This window comes from Sipha flava, unplaced genomic scaffold (genome assembly GCF_003268045.1).
Source record: "Sipha flava isolate LNK unplaced genomic scaffold, YSA_version1 50_pilon_pilon, whole genome shotgun sequence".
In the NCBI taxonomy this organism is placed as follows: domain Eukaryota; kingdom Metazoa; phylum Arthropoda; class Insecta; order Hemiptera; family Aphididae; genus Sipha; species Sipha flava.
Genome location: NW_020273428.1, coordinates 705331 through 727039, shown reverse-complemented (window position 1 = coordinate 727039; position 21709 = coordinate 705331). Strand labels below are relative to the sequence as shown.

The following is a 21709-nucleotide window of genomic DNA, read 5'->3' as shown; positions in this document are numbered from 1 at the left end:
TGTTCTACTAAAATTATTTTTAATTTCTAAAAATTATACTACTTTCGAATCATCTTTCACAAAATATTTGAGTTAAAATTATGACACTGCCGTTACTCGGTACCGTTACCATGTATGATCAATGATGTAATTACGTGTCGAAATGAATATAAACCTTTCGTGTTGATTTTGGCCAACGTACGCTCTGTAAAATCATATTGTGTGTGCATATACTAAACTATATAAGTATAAAAAAAAATTGCAAGTTAAGTAATAATAGTTACACTTAAAATCCAGAGAAATAACTGAAGGATTAATAGTATGTGCGCGACGTGTGAAATAATACATTTTTTTAGTTAACGACATCCACTTAATTTTATTTCTGCCATCTGTGCAAGGTGTATAACCCATACACATTATTATACATGCATTGATCATGACCCCCTAAACTCATTGACTAAACTATTTTACGATATTAAATGATAATTTTCTATAGTTGTAAGCGTCAGGGAATTAAGATGGTCCAACGTTAGTCGCATTATTATTTGTAATCACTCATTGTTAAAATATACATATATTTATTTAGTGTGCCTAATAAATTCAAACTTAGTATTATGTATTTATTTAGTACTGTATTTATGTATATTTAAGATTCATTACAGTTTTCGTTTTTCGTTTTTATCAATAATACGTTTGATTAACTGTAATCAATAAATTTAGGGTATATATTTATATTCATACTATATTAATTGATACGATTTTTATAATAATAATTAGTTTTTTTTTTTAGTAAACATCAAATCATTTATTGTATTATAGAACTATAACATAATACGATTTAATGTTTTGTTCGCAAATAATTAATGTAGAGTAGACACTAAGCTTTCAAAAATGAAGACGTTAAGTAAAAACCTATCAACTCGACCATTTTGATAAAAGAAATCAACTAAAACGATGGAAAATTTAATGAGAATAAGAAGAAAATGCATCCAGTTGATAAAAAATATTTTAATCGTTATAATCCAGTTATAATAACAATATTTTTTTTTTTACTAATTGGCTAATTTTAATTACTTACTTCTAAATTTCTAATACATAAATGACCTGACCAAGATTAAATTATATGCTCGACCTTGTTCTTCTTTTCCACTTTTATTTTATTTTTTTTTTTTTTTTTATCATGCAATAATCATCTTGGACGAGTATTGGGCCACTAAATAAGGTCTTTTACTAAGTATTTTACTAAATACTGTGAAATTAATATAATGTAAATATACAGAATCATTTTTATTTCCTGAAAAAACATTGTGTAACGTAAAAAAAGTATTTTCATCATTTAAAAACATCATCTATTTTGAAAACTAAAATAAATGAATGATACGTATACGAGTATAATATTGTATTCTAAGAAACGAATTCATTCATTGGATAATCTATAATATAATACTTTTGTAATTATTAATTTTTTTTATATTGCATTATAATATTAAAATACTATATAAGTAGGTCACTCTTATTTGTTATAATAATAGGTATTAATACTTTATTTTGATATTTTGATTAAATATCTAACAGTTAAAAAGTAAAGCAACGAAAACTACTGAACCTTAACATACCTTTTATAATAGAACAAACAAATATTAAATACAACAAAAAAAAAAAAAAAAAAAAAAAAACAATAAAGTATTTAAATTTTTGTGTAACTAATTATAAATTGTAGTGATTTTTTTTATAAACTTTTACCATGTTGGTTCTTGTTTATAAAAATTTGAACTAAAAAAAATGTACATATTATTTATATCGATCATATATCATAAACAATTATCTTAAAAAAATATTTGTTTCTTAAAATTAAACAAATTATTTTTCTTAGCATAATCATTTGATTATATATACGAAGTTAATATATCTTTTACATACTATTTAAAAATTGCACTGTTGCCCGGCACAGCACGTTTAAACTTTCCAAAAATTGTTGCGTAAGAAAACAAAAAAAAAAAAAATCTAATTCAAAATTAATGGGTAATCAATTGATGATTAAGTATGTTTAACTAAAACTAGAAATAACACTATAATAGTGTTATATTTTAAAAAAATCCAAAAAAAATATGTGTATATATATAAATGTATAAATACACATATAAAAATATCAGGAATCTACACAATATAAAGTCTATATTAATAATTGTTTTAATAATGCAACAACTTAAATAAATAAATGTACATTTGAGAATGATATTATGCGAAAATGTGGCTTAAAAATTAAAATACTCACTAATATTGGATAGGTGAAGGAATTTAAACAAATAATGTACCTCGATGTATGGTAAATATAAAGTTGTTCGTAATTATTTTAGTCTGAATCTTTCAGCCAAACTTTAAGTGGGATTTGTAAGAACGCATTGTTCAAGAAATTTTTGAAATGCTTGCCAATTGCTTGCGATGCTGCGGGTTTCATTTCTTCGATAATCTCAGCAGCATTCTCGTTTAGAAATACGTTCATTGCTTCGCCTAAATTTAAAGCGAAAACACAATTTTGAAATCAAATTATTACAACAATTTTACTATTTATTTTAACCTATGACGTTTTGCATATTGATGGAGTCTTTGATTTTAAAATCTGATTTCTCCAACTTGAAACCAATGCCCAATCTTTCCGTTTTCATATACTTAACTCCTTCTTTTTTCACCTCAATACCGTATAATTTTGCTAGGGCCGTTACGTTTTCTATAAAATAAATATGTGTATATATTAGAATATACGAATATAATTTTATTTTGTTCATCGCCATGAAAAAAATTACAACATAATACATAAAATATTATAACATTTATACATAACATAAATTAAAAATAATTTTAATTGTAAAATTTAATATAATGTAATGTAATCTGACCGAAGGACGCCCAAAACTCTCCTCTGCTCCTCACTGGCAATAACAACACGTTACCATTGACATCGTAATTTCCAGTAGCTTCAATATGTGGTATGAAAAGTCCCAAGTCTATGCGATACTTGTTCATATCGCTCCTACGAAAAATAATTGAATATCTCAAACAATTATATAAATAAATAATTTTTTAAAATATTTTACACATTAAATGAAACCAATATAGATAAACCGTGTTAATGACCTTGTACATAAATTTTATATTTATAGATAATATTTTATCTCATTTCAATTGAGTGAAATAGTTATGCATTAAGGTTCGAGATTATAATTAAAGAACAAATTATAAACAGGTGGTTTATTCAGAAAAATATTTTTATCGTTTGCATTATTGTTTAGTATGAATAAAAAATAATCATCATACGTGTCAAACACGTCAATCAGAATTTCGCATCTAGAGTATAATTATCTATAATAATAACCTTAGCATACTTATTTAGATTACTAGCAAAATTCTGAAAAATCTCATCGTAAAGTTTGTATAATTTCATCTAATGTAACAGGCAAAACAATGTTATAGTAATTTACTAAATGCAAGTGTCGAATAAACACTTTTCAAAATTACCATTTACAATTTTTAACACAATTGTATTTTTTATAATTAAAACAAACTATACTACTAAATCAGTTATACTAATAACTGAACAAGGATCTTACTGTTGAATTACTACTATAATTGTTTACAAATTTCGTTCGATGTGGGTATATTGATGAATATATTTTAGGTATTTAACAAATGTTTAATATTCATGAGTGAATAATTCAAAATTAATCGAATCTCGCGATTAATAATATTACAAATTTAATTAAAAAGTAACAAATAATGCATTATGGATATCTTTTATAGTCTCATAGGATGAAAATCCATCGTTCATTAGAAAATCGCGTTTTAAATAAAGAACAGACAAAAGACTAATTTAAATTTTAAACAGCTTACACATCATTAAATCCTTCCTAGACGCTCATGCTCATTGAATTAATTAATTATCGAACCATTACATTTATTAGTGGTACATATAGGTAAGGTTCAATTAGAATTTATCGTATTGGTAAATATGACAACTAAACAATCGAAATTGGGAGTAAACGACGGAAAAGAATTAGCTCAAGATAGAGATAGATGGAGGCAGTTGGTTGTTGCGACAATGGACCTAAATGGCCCGTAAAATCCAAAAGAAGAAGAAGAAGAATGACAACTAAACAAAGTTTCTACCTGACGTTTAGAACCGTATAATTGCTCGCGCCGTGTATAGTCATATTACTCAGTATGGCCCTCACCCTGACCGCTCCGTGGCCGTTTTCCATTTGCATTTTCGGTATAATTAACGGTTCAATTGGTGGTACGGTCAGTTCGTCAATACCTAAAGACCAAATGTTTTATTAGTTTACATATTATGTAGTTTGGCATAATAGATACACAGTGAAAAGTCCATTATTAAGTGAGATGGATGTAAGAATGGAATAAGAAACGAGAAATTCACGTAAAGATTTCACTGTAATGATAGTTTAATCAATTATCGACTGTAGTAGAGAAAAATACATAATCAATATTAAATTAACCGTTTATGAGATAGGGTCGAAGATGATTGAATGTTTCTTTTATGCAATTATTGAACTGTGCGTCCGCCTTCCGGCATGGGTGAATGTATTCAGCTGAAACAAATATGAAAAATCGATTATAATCATTTATTTTCTTTAAAGTTTTATACAAATCAAACAATATTTTATGTAACATGTTATTATCATTCCGTAATAATACATAAAAAAATTGATGTTTCCAAATGAAACTGTCACAATGACACTATAATATTTACATACATCGGTATGTACTTCGTTCCACAAGGCTCTATTTTTTATCATCCAAAATATAATATTAGAAATATTAAATTAATAATCAAATAATTTTGTTTTTTGTTTTTTGAATAATTTATAAGGAGATGAAATATAATCAAGAATACATGTCTATGGAGTTACACCATACATGTATCAATGGGCATAATATAATATTTAATAGGTAAATTGAATGTGAACTTGAAACCGAATTCGAATAATTATTACAATAATTGCTTAGTTTTTTATTACCTTACAATTATAATTAAAATGTACCTACAATAATATCATGGATTTTAATTTCACTAACTAATTATAATAGTCTAAAATGATATGGACATCTATCATGCTATGAGCATGAAATATTTATTATTTCCACTCATACAACGTAACTTATCTAGAATATTACAAATCAATTGATAAGTATCATTTCGCCTTATCGTTAAATGATTGCTAACCTATTTTAATTGATATTTTACATGCGATCCTAATGATTGCCGATGGTAACTATGTCTTCAAAAATACATTCAGACTACACTAATTAATAAATTCATCTCATTGCCTTATCAAATAACGTAAACCACCATGCTTGTTAACAATACCATTTATTTAACACTACACAATATAATTAATATAATTTTATAGAATCTATATAACAAAGAAATAACAGCTTAGCTCGAATAACGAGAATCTAGAATGACATTATTATGTTTATATGATATTTGAATGAAAACTTGGTATAAACTTCATTCGTGTTATCGTGATTGAAGAACCATGTAGATATTAAGTTTTTAATTTGTTTTATACTGTTATAAAATTTCTTAAAAATGATTTAGAGTATTAGAATATACGATATTTATGATTGTTTACTCACATGAAAAAAATTAATTATGTAAATATATCATGATTCTAACTGTATAGTCATAAAACTTGAGAATACATTATAATATAAAATATCTACTGTGAAAAAAAAAGGTTGTTAAATAAGCAAATAATTATTAAAAAAAATATTTTTAAATGGATTTAATAATGGAAAAACCATAATATAATATTTTTAGTATGTTATAGTAAATGTGATCAATGATTTCACAATAAATACAGTATCATAATGTAAAAAAATTAATAATAACTGAAGTATAAATATTATATTATATATATTAAGCAGTAAATATGAAAAAATAACCATGAAACCTATGGAAATATTTGGTTGTTTTTTGTTTACCGTTGAATAACAACACTTATAGTGAAACATCTTTGTGATTGTTACAAAAACTTTTTGTTATCTTAAGTGAATATAATCCCATATTATAATTTAACTACTTTTGCGTCAATGTATGATAAATTAAGATTATGAAATCAAAACACAACGCAAAAACCAACAAATGAAACTAAAATTTGAAAGAAAGAAAAAAATCCAATGTTGAACGCTAACTAATTTACAGATTTAAATAGAAATAAAATTTAAAACTTTTCAACTCGACTAATTAGATTTTTTATTATAGAACTTCTAACTAATTAGTTACTTTTATAATTAAATTAAAGTAACTTTACTGGCTTAAATTGACATCGTCTTATCCTTAACTTATTCTTGATCCTTTAGTTTATATTATTTAGTTAGGTAGATTACAAATTTATAATTAAAATTGTTTTCTGTGCATGTGACAGGATTTGACTAACTATATGTATCTGTTTCCATATATATATGACCATTGGACAACAACGATAACATTTCAAAGACGATTGGTAAATAATATTTGTTTTAGATAAATAAAAGTATCACAATTCATAAATACTAATTGATTAAATATGATAACTATAAATGTTGGTGACTCGAATGAAAATCATTATTAAAAAAAAATTAACTGCATTTTCACTTTTAACTGGGCGTTATTCTTTTGATAATTTCACTCAACTATCTTGCGTCAATTTTTACTTTTTCCCCTTTGGTAAGCTTTTATATAGTTGACCATTTTTTAGAATATGATGTAACAATCGTGATTTTACAATCATGTTTTCATTATGCACCAATTTTAATCTATATGATGACGTATTCTGTTAATCTAAAATTGCAGTCTATTGTATAAAATTTTAGTAAATATAAAATTTCCACGTTTTGCTCAACAAACCAGCAAATAGAGTCAGACAAGTACAAAAATTAAATTTTAAAAATATGGCTTTATTGCTTTATTGTAAATGACTTTAGACTCTCAATAAGTTTGTCATATTATGTTATAATAAACATATTGTTTTAAAATTTAAAAACCAGTTATATCCAATGCTTATATTTTGAATTTTTATCAGATTTTCATATTACTATTACATTCGATATTAATAAAACAAAAATTTAATAATATTTTATATTGGTTTTTACATAAAAATCATTTAAATATCTTATATCTGTTATTTTACATACACTAGGTATTTCATATTTATAGAAATTAGTGAAAAAAATAAGTGTAAATAAGTTATAAAAGATGTCTACAAATATTCAATAAAAAATTGTGAAAATAATATATATTATGTCGGAATAAAATAAAAATAATTATCATGTATGTCGTGTACTATCAACAAAAATTAAATAAAAAGTTAAAAGACAATAAAATATACTCATTACTCATATTATACGCTCAATTATTGAACAGCATAAAATATTTTTTTGTAATAATTATAAACTATTGTATTGCATCTATAACGGGACACTGATTTTATCACAAAAAATTCCGAATGAACAACCATTACAAACCCCAATGCATGGAGGGACAAAAGCAAACATACAAATATTCAATACATTTGCATAATAAAAATATTTAATATTCGTCAAAGTCCAATTAACCAACTTGATTAAATAGACTTTGTATATACTTCAAATAATAATTATATTAATAATTAATTATTTTAGACAAATAGAGAAAATTGCTTTTGAAATTGCGTGGATAAAGGTGATGAGGAGTGTATTAAAGTGAGCTTTAATATAGTACACGGGTCAAGCTTATTTATTATTAGACTGTAGCAGATAAGTTTAAAAATGCCGAATATCTCAGTGTACCATGTATAACTAGGTGGTATAGAACTATTTATAGTCAATTTTTGTTTAGTTGGATTGATTTTGAATTAATAAATGCGTAGTAACGACGGAACTCGTTCAGGTATATTATGGAAACTCACGAAAAATGACGTCAAATTTATGAGCTCCAAAATTCACTCTGGAAGTTACAGACTACAGGTTTTACATATTTTAATCAAGTGATGATAATATCTTACTCCTAATAATTTCCAATTTAATAAAATTAAGATTTTGAAATGAGGAAATGAGGATTTAAGTTGAGGATTAATATATGAATACATAACAAATTGCGGTATATCCGTAATTTTAGGGAAGGAGCACATATACATTTTAAAAAAGAAAAATTAAAAAGAAAAATAACAGCCGTTGTGACTTCACCCGTATTTTTATAGTTAGAGTTAGTTTAGAGTTCAATTATTTTCTATAATAATTAAGTCTTATATTATTTAACAATTATGAACATTAAGTGGTATAAAAACTTGAAATCTTAACGATCTCTCGAGGATTTTTTTTTTTTTTTACTTATTTTGAGTTTTTTCAGGTTTAGTACAATCTCTTAGCTCGTGAATAATAATACACCCATGTTTATAGCAGACGTTCCTGGCGACGTGATAATCGTGTTTTTTTTCTTAATCAGAATAATGGAGTATGCATTTAACTGTACACATATTTCATGCATAGCACTAATTTTTAAGTAAAATCTTCCTAACCATTATGTACAGCAAATATATATTTAAACCTGATATACATTCACGTATAATATATGTACGGTACACGGATGACTTGAACCAGCAATACGATAGGATCGGACCCATGCAAGTGTATGTTAATTATATACTACAAGTGCAGTGGTAACCACTAACCTTAACTTTGGGAGCCGCAAATTTACAAAGCTAATTCGAGGCAAGCCACATTGTAAAGCGATGTTTATAAAATTAAGACATATTTTTGGTTACACATATTAAAAGCGACGTTTCCGTGCCAATCTAAACCTAATAACGACTGTAATGATAACGAAACCGACGGCAGTAAAAACACTATCTAATGTTACAAACGATTCTAAAAACATTTTATTAATTTTAGACTAAATTTGGTTCAAGAGCCGCACACGAGCCCCCATGTACTAGTATATCTCCCGCCTATCGTTTAACGTCTGGTCCATGTCACCAGCTCCGATCCACCTCCAAAGATGTTCTGGATTTTTTTTTTTTTTTTTTCAAACATTTAGCGTACAATTTGTACGAATTCGTTTGACAGGTTTCAGAATTTATTCGACATCGTTATGAGAAGAATGAGATGTATGACGTCCCTCCTAGCTCATAACCTTGACAAATCGAGCATATCTTTTATGGAAAACTATATGGGTTAGTCGATTATTAAAAAGAAAATAAACGTTATTGAACAATTGTCGTGGGTACTAATTATTTTCGTATGATTAAACCGTCGTTTTCTCGTCGTTCGCGTTTTACCGGTGCGCTTGTCCGCGGCGTACCGTTGTAAAATTGTAAAACATTTTGTAATAAATTTTGTAAAACGTTCGCGGTCTCGCACGTCGCCCGTACGTCCTCCGATGACGATTCGCATACGATCGGTTTCTTTTCCACGCGCGCGCGCGCGCACACTCGACCAGGTATTGAGTAACGATCGCGTGGCGCGACCGCTTTCACTTTTCAAATACCTGGTCCGCGCTCCCGTCGTTTCCGGTACTTTTCCTGTCCGTGGACACGGCCGGTGCACGGAGTTCTTTTTTCGGTTGGACGATACGTTTTTATTTTATTTTTTTTTTTTTTTACGTAGAAAAACGCGCACGGTCACAGCAAACAGGTCTTGCACGCGAGTAGAGTTGCACACGTGCATGTAATAACAATGTTGTTACACGGCTGCACTTGGTCTCGCGGTTCCGGCCGCACGGCCGAGCGTATCTCGTAATAATACTGTTACACCGGAGACGCGGGGATATCCAGGACGTCATCCGTTCTCGGAATGAAAAAAAAAAACCGTCCGCGTTCGGGACGTTACCGGCAACGGTTTTAAGGATTTATGACCAACAAAAAACATTTACTATATGATCGGGCACTTCGAACCGGGTGAACTTTTCATTAGAATTCGTACCCTTCGAAACGTTGAAAAAATCGTTCCGTCCGTTATCTGGCCCCGCGTAATACACGTGTTGTGCGCACGTAACGAGGTCCAGTTGCCACCGCATGCTCGCAAGGATATCGCGTTTTGCAGTGTACGTTGAGTGCACGGGGTAAGATCGAATATTTGCCAGTACATTCGCAAGAGCGCCCTTGACCCCGTTCGGTCGATCATTGTATTGCACACAAACGCACTACTACTCATTGTGTGTGCGCGCACGATGAACGCGCCACACACACACACACGCACGTAAAAACATATTCGTGTACACGAGCATAATGTGTATTATGCGCCGGTCGTATAATAATAAATATAATATGTGTGCCAATGTATAATACGACTGCGCAGCCGTGGTGATTGGCAATCGTGTTATTGTTGTTATTACGAGTGCCGTTATTATTATCGTGTGGGCACATATTGGCGCGACCTGAAGTCCGCGGAAACGGCTGTACGGGAGGGACACGACGGGTTTGGCAATATCGCGGGTCGAATATGAGCGCTATCAGAACGGTATTTTTTCAATCTCCGTATCCGCCGGAGAACGGTCCCGGATCGGGTGGGCTTCAGCTGCTGAGAACCGGCCGAAGACGCGCGACTGCAGAAAGTCTAACGCGGCGAAGTGACCGGATTGCGTAACAGTCGTCCGAGTGCGAAAAAAAAATTAAGCAACTCGCGTTATTGTCGCCCGCAGTTGGATAATCACTCGCGTGCGTACAATAATATTATGTACGGCGGGTAAGTACGCTCTTCGGTGCGCGTCACGTGCACATTACAAATATTATGTATTCATTAATTTTTTTTTTTTTTTTCTGTCGTACGGATTTTTTCCTTTTCCCGTCCCCGCCGTCCGTCACCCGTTCTAATGCAATGCGCGCGCCGTAGTTCACCTACGCGATTCATGCTCCACCGATTCCGATAAAAGCTATGCGGTGCTCGTACACGTTTAGACGACGCAAGGACCTAATATTCAATTTTCGCGTGTTGATGTTTCGAAATAATGTCGTTCGTATGTGGTTTTTTTGTGTACTATTAAACGAACTCTTGTCTCCAGAACGAGCTCGCTTTCGGAGACGATTCTTCTTCTTTCATTTATGTATATTTTCATATTACATAAGTATACGTTGTACGGTACACTTATTGCGTTTATCGAGAACGGATTTTAAGTTATTATTATTATTATTATTTATTATAAAAGTATTCGAAAATTCGAATTTTCCGTCTACTTAAGACAGTATTATTTCGATCCCCGCAATACCGAAGCAATTTCAAATGGTAGAAAAATCACTGAAAAACAACTGAACTAAAATTAAAATAAATATATAATATAATTGTCACTCTAATGGAAATACTGTATTGCTTAGCGATCAATCCCGATCGTTTGATTACATTACATTTAATGTAGACGACAGCGCGTTCGATTACAATGTTATATACCACATAAAAACCAAAACGTAATTATTATTATATATTATTATATCTACGTTTTACAGTTATTGAACTACGATTTTACATGCACACATAAAAGTTGTTGGTCTTGGATTTTCTATATAAGTCAACAATAGTTTATTGATATGGTTTTTCGTGTCATAGAGAAAAAAATGTGAACACTATATTACAGACAATATAATATGATTTTAGGGACTGATCACGAATATTCGTGTTTTTATTCATCCAATTAATCCCTCGTCCAAAACAACTAAACATAATGAAACTTTAACTCGTATTCAACGGAAATGACACTACGTAGATTGACCATTGCTAAAACCGTCAGGAACGGCAGAATACCATTAAATACAGTGCACATAACGTATATTCGTTTAAATCTATGTTGCACCTCAAGCAAGTAGATATAAATACGATTTTTGGACATCAATTGCGTAGACCAATTTAACATGACCGTGGTTTCCCGATGGTTGTGAATCGACTTCGACTTTACATAGTCTCTTTATTTTTCCCGTGCGAAACAGTATTCGGTACCCTGATAATCTTCGAATGAAATCGGGGCCATAGAATATAGAAGGAAGTGAATATTTAAAACGTTTCGATTATACATAGATCGTCTATCATCGTTCAAGGTAAGCTCAACTCGAAGAAAATAACACAACCGACGGTTGCTCCGTAACAGGACTGTTATTATAATATAATATGAAAGTAAAAACACGTAATTTTGTTCGTCATTAAATAAACAAATCATTTCACGGAACAGCCGTTTTACATAATATATGCTTAACGAAGAATATATGTGTGCGCGCGCGCGTGTGTGTGTGTGTGTGTGTGTGTGTGTGTGTGTGTGAGTGTGTGCGCGCGCGCGCGCAGAAGAAAAATAATACATAATTACATTACGTAGGCATAAAGGGAATAATAATAACGTAGGTGCATTATTATAAGGGATGTACGGTCACTACTCACTTATCTAAAAAACTTTAAGCGCATGTTACATGCTTACACGATACTCGCACAAAAAACGGATATACATAATATGTAGGTATATTTACGGTGCAACGCGATCGAGGACGACGTAACGCAGTAGGTACGTATAATGTCGAACGAGAAAACTCGTCCAAACCCAACAATAGATTGCGGGTATACTTTCTACGGCAAGTTTACTAGTACAACCATGTATAGATAATCCAATATGTATAAAATGTGTTACGTGGTATAATGCTTGACACGCACATATTACAGGCATGCGTTCAAATACGTACAAGGTGTTGAAAAATCCTGAAAGCCGTTAGAATCGGAAGCGTACGAGAGCCGTTTCAAAACTTTTTCAACACCCTGTATAAAAATCTAGTGATATTCACGAAATCTATTGGTGTTCGAAACACCGATGATTATATTATTCGTTTCGGAATACCTACATACATTATATTAATGAACAATTTAAGGCGTACAGTGGATAAATACGTTAAAACAATATTATCGGTCGTCGTTGCGGTAAATTTTTGGTACTCACGTGTAGCGTTCACGGAAAGAACGGCTTCGGCGGGCCGAGAGATGGTGGCGATGGCCGCCAGCAACAGGGACGCCCGAAGTGTCAGCGACACCGGACGATCGTCTACGTCAGCGGTGCAACGTCGCGTCACCATCCTAAATCCACTTGATTCGACACGTGCGTGACGGCGAACAGTCGAATTAATGCAACACGTGTGTGTTGTTATATGTTTATAGGATCGATTTAAACAAATACGTAGAAGCGAAAACGTATTATGATCAAAGTACGAGTTCGTGCGGTTCCCCAGGGGTGGCAAACGGAGAAAAAATTATCGTTCACGTCTACGCGGCTGTCTAAACGAATCGTCGCGCGCACAATAGAATTGATGTCGGTCGATTCATGGTGAACGGACGAAAGCGAAAAAAAAATTTAAAAAAAAGAAGAAAAGTACAATGATCGATTGCTGTTCGAAAACCGCCAAACGATCTTCGGTGGCGTAGTGATCGTAACTTTTAAACTTTAATTGTTTTCTTTTCTAGCCGTTTGTGCCGCGCGCGCGCAAGGTTCGAAAACGCGTCTCGAGATGGTCACGTTGGCGGTGATTAAATACTCGACGCTCGGTGTGATGTTGTATTATGTTGTACAGCGGACGATCATCATGATGGCGTGTGTTACAGAGAGACGATATGGCCAACGAATGCGATGCGTTCTTCGACGATAGTGAAAGTATAATATCGCGGGGGCTCGACTAACGCGTCCCGTCCGAATGTTTTCTCAGCGCGCACGCACGCGTAGGTATACGCAATACGTGTTTCTCTCTCTCTCTCTCTCTCTCTCTCTAGGACGCCCCTCTGTCTATTGCACTATTCTCTGCCTGTGCAGCACGCAGTCCGCCCTGGTCTGTCTCTCTCCGTCTCGCATACAACACGACCATAGACCGTATAACCACTACCACAAAACAGTGCAAGCGTATGTATGTATTGTGTATTACGTACCCCCGCACCGGTGGTCACAGGCCGTTTTATAGTCGGTTACGTAATAGTTATATTTAAAACACGTAAATGTACGATATACACCTGTACGGGAGTTCCGCGGCCACGCGATGTTCTTCCGCCACCTCGGTACATAATACATACAAAATATGCACCACGTCACAATAATAATAATAATAATAATAAATAACTTCAATTGCGGTGGCGAGTCGAACCGTTCTTATGTCATATTTATTTGACCGGTCGTCGTCGACTCCCGTGGCTACTCCGTTATATACATTATATACATGTGTGTGAGTTCATATGTATGCGTCCGGACGTATAACATGGATACAGTGAGAGTTACGTCACTTTCGCTCGTCCAGTTACCGACTTTGTGTGTTATAAATATTAATTATGTACATGATAAATCTAAAGGTTTAAAATACAACGTTATTATGAATTACGGAAAGGTACACGAACATTGAACGTCGGATGTGTGGGTCGTCACCCTTTGATACACGCTGGACACTATGATAATACGGTGCTGACGATGGTTTTATTGGAGAACGCAATATATCACTTATATTTGATTTTACCCTATTAGTTTGTGATTGAACTAAATAATCCACCACCAGAGAAGTTAACTAGTTGGGAGGAGGGGAGGGAGAAAATAAAAGTATTTAACACTCGCCTATGGAGAAAAATTGATCGCTACACTCGAATAATATAAGAGCATTGATTTATACTTATTGTTACGTTTGAAAATAGACCATCGAGTATTGATCAACTGCCTCTACCCATGTACCAAATTAAGGGAGCATTTCCCCACCCCCCTGCTCCTCTAGATTTGCAACTCAGCCCACTTCTCAGTACAAATAATCAGTAATAACAGTCATTTACAAGCATTTTAGAATTTGAATTGTAGTATTCTATCTTCTAAATAATAACTTATTATAAATCGAATATTTATTTGTGAATCATTATTATTTTTTTTTTTTTTTTTTAATAGTAGTAAATTTAAAATAAAAATAAATAATGATTATTAGTAAAATATATAAACACATACTTGTATGTAGATAATTAGTGTTGGTAAACAAATAATATTATGATTTTGTAGTAGGCATTAAATTGCATATTAAATTGTATATTGTTATACTGTTCAATTATTTTTCTTGAAAACCTAACAGTATTTGGTTATTAAACATTTCCTAATAATATAATCGATTTATTAAAAACAAACATAAAATGTATACTTACTTTTTATGCAATAAAATTTAACAAACTGAAATTCGTGGATCCATTAATGACGGAATCGTAAAAGTTTTCTTCTGAAATAGCAACTTCATTAAACTAACTAGAAACCTATATGTAATGTTGTCACGCAATTTATAATCCAATGCTATGATTTTGGTTTCCATATTCTTGTACCTCTGAGGTATAATTTTCCAGACGAAGTTGGACGCAGATTTAAAACGAGAAAATATAGTGTTCATAAAAAAGTGAATAGAAAATTTTATAAAAAAAAAATTTACATCTTCACTTTGAAACTAAAATTAATCGTTCAAAAAGAAACGATATAAAAAACAATTTGTAAAAAATTTATATTTCAATATTTTATAATATAATTTTCTAAAGTTTTAGATAATTTTTCAGATAAAATATTTGTTTGTGTTAAACATAGATAAATATTTTATTGATATATTATGAGTGAAAAGGATAATTGTAGAAGTAATAATATAAGTAGGTAAAATATATAAAGCAACGATAAATGTCATTAATTTTAGCTACTGGAAGAAAAACAACACATTAAACCCGTAAATAGTATAATATGTACATCTTATTAATTAATAATAAATAATAATTTTCTCTTAGAAAAGTCAAAATAAGAAGATGTTCTGTACGAATTTGACAGTCTCAAATCATGCTAAAATTACAATAACGATTGGGAAGTGCATTCGCAAAGAATAGTAACGTTGACAGCGAAGTCTTAGCAAAAATATCTTCTACACAAGAAGCTCGACTGAAAGAGTTGCAAAAGAACGGTCATATTTTTACCCCATTGATTTCATGACATTATTTATTTACTATTTTCTCGTGATATACAACACATCGTTTTCCGTGTTTTCGACATTATTAACAATGTTGTACGTCGTCTCAACTCACAAGTACTTATAAGAGAGCATCTCACTAAAAACTAAGTTTTCTCTACTACATATCTATCTACATTTTGGCACTCGAACTGACATTAAACTGGTTTCATAACTATACACTTTTATAAGAGATTTTTAATGTTTATACAGCGAGTTATAAAAAGGATCTGAATCACAAAAATAGGGCGAATTTGAAATATTTTGAACTTTCGTGCATCATCGGTAATTCAAGAATTCGCGTGTGTTTACTTTACAAAATAAACAAAACGAAAATGGTTTTTAATTATGTTTATTAATACAAACTGTATATTACATAATATTGAAATATTAACGCCAAAATAGTTATTTTAATACACAAATACATTGTATTTTTCCAATGATCGGCCCATTATATTTATTAAACTTATTTTAAATGTAACATTTAGAATTAATACTTGAATTTTTCTTTCATGAGATGAGACTCACAATACAATTATACTTCAGAAAATAAAATAAATTGTTTTCTAAAACGGTCGCAAAAAAACAGTTTGCTTTGGAAATAAGTAGATAACCTCATTCAATTATGGAATATATATAACCTAACATTAACAAACAAAAAAATTTTTATCTACAAGACTTTTACCTACTTTATGTTGTCAAAATTCAAAACTGCATTTACCGTTATTAAAAAAAAAAAAAAACTAATTTTCTCATGGAGTGTTCGATATTGGAAAACGTCTAATATTATTTTTATGATTTTATCAGTACAATAAGCTTCGAATTGCGCGTAAATTTGAAGTATGAAATGTTTAACTACTGTTAAGAGATTATTATTTGACCTCTATGTTTTCTTACTGATAACTTATTTATATTTAATTAAATGAAAGTTAACAATTTCATTATGATTCTCAAACTATTATAAATCAACACATTTTAGTTACAATTACAATTTAAAGTTAATGAATATGTTTAAATATGATCGAAGATTTTCAAACATTCCACAGCATACAAGAGGATATTGGATAATAGGCAGAGATATTCCTACTGTTCATATTTGCCTACGTTATTTTGACACTACATCATCACCATGTGAAATCTTAATGTGTGACAATGTCAGCTGAGAAGTTACTCAGCTGACATTTATGTTAATACTTTAAAATGAAACAGCAAAGAATAGAGCAATCTAGGACACTAGTGCAAATAAAAATAAAAATCAATCTTAGTATACCTAATATAAAAGCCAAACATATTATAATCCTGACTATACATAAGCTCTAAATAATAATACAAATATATGCAATATATAATATACTAATAAGCCATGTAATATGCACAAAAAAAAATTATTTGCAAACTAAACGGATACCTAGTCAATAATTCATGATTTTAGTTGAAACAAGTTCAATAGTTCTTCCGACAGTGCTCTATCAAAAATTTTTGACAGTTGGAATAAACTTTAAAGCTAAAATATTATAGTGGTTTGCATATGAACACGTGATTTTGAAAATCTTATATAGTTCAAAATATTGAATTACTATTCAACTAACTAGGTGCTCCTTTTTAAGAACTTAGGCTTAGCTATCACGTGGTTCGTATAAATATTTACATTTTTCCACAGTCATTCATCAAATGATAATGATTATTTTATTTTGCAGCTATGCAACTACTACATTTACAACTGGTTCTTTTTGGATTTCTTTGGACGCCACGACAAGAATCTCTCGAATTTCAATTCCAAATTAGTTCATTGTAAAAAAATCTTCTTTTTCATTATATTCGTCGAGTTGAATATATTATACGTTTTCCGTTAAGACCTAATGTGATAATATATGATTAACAAATACTATATCATGTTTTTCAAGTACAATGAAACCTCCCTTATCGGACACTTCTGAGTACCAAACATCTCCAAATAACGAACGTTTTTTCTAGAAAGGGAACATTTTTATTACTTTTCTATAGGAAAACCTCTAAATGCGGAACACTCTAAATAACGGACACTTTTATGATAATTTTAATTTTTGAAATTGATTATTTTTATTGTAAATTAAGAATAATTATAGAATACTTAAATAAAAGTGTATTTTATCTCGTTGAAATGTTATTGCGTCAAAAAAATGTTTTAACTAATGCACAGTCTTATAACTACTTAATTGTGCTTGTGATGCCAATATGAATGTATACGAACTTGTTTTTTTTCATAAATGATAGTTTTTAAAATGTAAATAATCAATGTAAAATCAAATTATTTTAATTAAATTTATAATTCTAACTAAATAAAATTAAAACTTCTTCCTCTAAATAGCATACATCTCTAAATAGTGGACACAAGTGCAGCAACTGACTGTGTCCGGTATTTAAAAGTTTCTTTGTATAATAAATTAATAGAACCATTATATTCAAAAATATTATTCATAGCATTTCATTATTGGAAATATTAATTTTATCCTGTCACTAGCCCACAAAATGAGATGATAGGTAATTTATACATGCTAAGCTACAATTTATAAACTATGATAATGTTATTAAAAATTACATGTTATATATATATATATAAATACATCTAAATATCAATAAAAACACATTTATTGATGAATTATTTTTGAATTTGCATTATTGTTTTTGAATTTTTTTAGTAGAAATTCTTGAAAAGTAAGCATATTTTTTTTTTTACTGTTCTTTTTAAAAATAGATACATTACAAATAATTTTGTAGTATGATATAAAAATATAAGCGTACCCAAGGGGAGATTTTCGGGTCCAGAACCCCCCCTCCCATTGAAATTTCTACATACTCAACAATTTAATAGTAAATAGTATAATAATAGTATATAGTGTATTTTAATTTCCCATTATCAGATATAATAAAAATTTTGAATCCTCCCCCCATAAAAAATTCCTGAGTACGCTCCTGGCGTACCAATATATCAAAATTTTAGTGTTTAAAACATTTTAAACAATTTTGACATAATGATTTATAAAGTAATGCAATACTTGCTGTAATAGCTAATCAATTTTATTTTATTCAAGTTCATCGATTATAAAACAATTTAAATATTAAATTTCAGAAAAAAATAAAAAATGTTTGGAGTATAAAATATCAAATATTAGCTAAACTATTTGAAAATAAATCTTCTAAATAGTAAATACCAATGATGGCTAACGGTTTCACTTTGAAAAATTTAACACAAGAAATCAAAACACCAGAACATTGTATTCCTATAACTATTAGCTATTTTAAAATTTTAATACAGTGGATTCCGTTTGAAGTGAACACGTTTGAACTAAATCCATTTAGCCACATTAAGCGGTTGGTATTATAAATCAAACTTAGTTCAAAAACATCAGCATTTTTAATATTGTAATGTTTTTATTTTATACTCGTAAGCCATAAAATTGGAAAAATTTAAAATGAAATTAAAAAATAAATAAATGTACAAACTAGCAATAAATAATATAATCTCGGGATGTATAATTTTTCAGCGATTCAACGTTAAGTTCCTGAGAAAAGAGATTTAATTTTATCCAAAATCGCGATTTTTTTCCTTGAAAGAAAGATCTTTTTGAGATAGACAAACGTTTACGCCGTGTTAAAATTCACGGTGAAACTAAAATGATTATTGTCAAGTTAAGGAAAGAAAGCTACAAGTTTATTGCTTCATTTTTATTTTTGTACCGCTCTCGATATTTGTATCACACTCCTATACATTCAATTAAATTCACAACGAAATCCCATTAAGGTTTAAAATTTAATGGTTTTTATTACTTTTATTTAACACTATCTCATAGATACAAGGAAATCCAATCGTATTAGTTTTTTTTTATTAAAAATAAACAGAATATATACATTCTGTATTAATTTTAAAAGAAGTAATAAAGATAATTTATTACAGGGCTCGACGGCTTAACTGAAGGGCTGTTCAAATAATACTATTTCACATTATTAATTTTTATACGTATTCTAACGTTATTATAAAATAAATATTGCCCACATAAACCGAACCGATTGCCCATATTATGGGATTATTTTTTTTAACCTTGTTAGTATATATCAGATTTGGTACCAAAACATTTTATGGGCATTGCCCATACTAACCGGTATCCACATTAAGTGGAATCTACAGTACTTAAAAATACGGGAGCATCGTAACTGCGCATGAATCGGTGCCATTTTATAAAACAACACCGTAACTCCGTAACACACATTTTTTTTTTGGAACCGTAACTCCACACAATACATTTTTATTCGAAACTGTAACTCTGCAAAAAATATTTTTAAAATTATAATAATAAACAAGAAAAAATTGCATGTCGTATAATTATAATTACTATAAACATTTTACGTATCCATACCTGTCTATTTTATTTGCATTATATAATTTTATATTTTTATATATAAATTCAAAATTATGTTTTTGTTCAAATCTAACTGTCCTACATTCATTAATAGTCGAAATATGTGATTTATTCATGCAGCGAGGTTTTAGATTCACATATAAAGAACAATCCCATCCGCAACAGTATCAAGATTTGTACAAAAACTAGGATAGGCTTAACCTATAATTATCTTTAGGGTGAAGCCCCATCCCCACGAAAAATGCCACGTAGTAGTACTTGAGTTTACGAGTAGAGCCGACAAGCATAGTGAGCGAAGTCCTAACAATTTAAAAATTGAAATTTCGTATATAAATTTATTGATAAATGTAGAGCTCCAATGTATCAGATATTTAAATAATTTCTTCATGCGGATCTTTGATGTTAAAAATATTTTTATTCATGCTGAGGTACGGTAAATCCAAAAATGCAATACTTTCACTATTTAACTTTTAATTTATTTTTCGTGTGTTTACTAAACACTGTTTTAACATGTAATTTTTATAAGATAGTATTATCCAGACATAAATTGTGTTATAAATATTTATAATTAATTTATAATTATTACAGTTATTACAATTAATAAGGTATTAATTTGGTATCACTTTATATTGGTCAACTATGCAACATTTTTAACCATTAAAAAATTAATTTAAAAAAATGTTTTTCTTTTTTAATACTAATTCTTTGACTGTACTTAACTATATATTTTCCAACACCATTGATATATAAACGAATATAGTATTATTCATAAGAAGTAATTTTAGTTATAGATTAAACTAGTGCCTACACTAATACTTTTATACTTATTTATATTGTATTTAATTAATTAAAATCAAGTCTTAATTAATATTATAACTAGCGAACAAAAATAATAATTCCATGAATCTCCGTGCGTTGAGTGAATATATAAACTATACAAAATAATTTTCGATTTGAATAAATTTGTGTACGGATATTAATTATCAAGGAATCAAAACGTTATATATAACGTTGTAATACGAAAAAAATGAAAATAAATAAACGAAATCAATAAACGAAAAACGAAAAATGTTGAATGACATTAAAAATAATATATAATTAATCATAATTAATGATTGAAAATAAACAATAAACGTATTTTTAACGTAAAAAAATTGCAAATAACGTTATGTGGGAAATGTTTGTGCTTTTTTTTACTTTGAACCCTACATAATTTATTTTTTTAAATCTTATAGTTATGAACATCCCTTAGGGGAAGTATATGACAATATTATGTTATATACTACGGGCTTAGCACACCCAGGGCCCCGAGCTTCACTGGCGAAAATCCTCAGGCAGGAGATTCTAATGGGA

General features: G+C 29.8%; 1 protein-coding gene across 1 annotated transcript; it reads right to left on the bottom strand.

Moving 5' to 3' along the window:
- Positions 1–2146: 2146 nt before the first annotated feature.
- On the bottom strand, positions 2147–13635 carry LOC112690585 (circadian clock-controlled protein-like). The gene is made up of 6 exons (XM_025564623.1): positions 12920–13635; positions 4491–4583; positions 4144–4291; positions 2877–3010; positions 2558–2707; positions 2147–2490 (listed from the first exon to the last, which is right to left on the bottom strand). The coding sequence occupies exons 1-6, from the start codon at positions 13050–13052 to the stop codon at positions 2333–2335; spliced, it is 816 nt and encodes a 271-aa protein (XP_025420408.1). The 5' UTR covers positions 13053–13635; the 3' UTR covers positions 2147–2332.
- Positions 13636–21709: the final 8074 nt, after the last annotated feature.

Excerpts from the sequence above, each read along its gene's own strand:
- LOC112690585 (XM_025564623.1), bottom strand. The coding sequence starts at position 13,052 with ATGGTGACGCGACGTTGCACCGCTGACGTAGACGATCGTCCGGTGTCG. Across the intron at positions 4,584-12,919 it reads TCTTTCCGTGAACGCTACAC|CTGAATACATTCACCCATGC; the intron begins GTGAGTACCAAA and ends TATTTGTTTCAG. Across the intron at positions 2,708-2,876 it reads AGAGTTTTGGGCGTCCTTCG|AAAACGTAACGGCCCTAGCA; the intron begins GTCAGATTACAT and ends TTTATTTTATAG.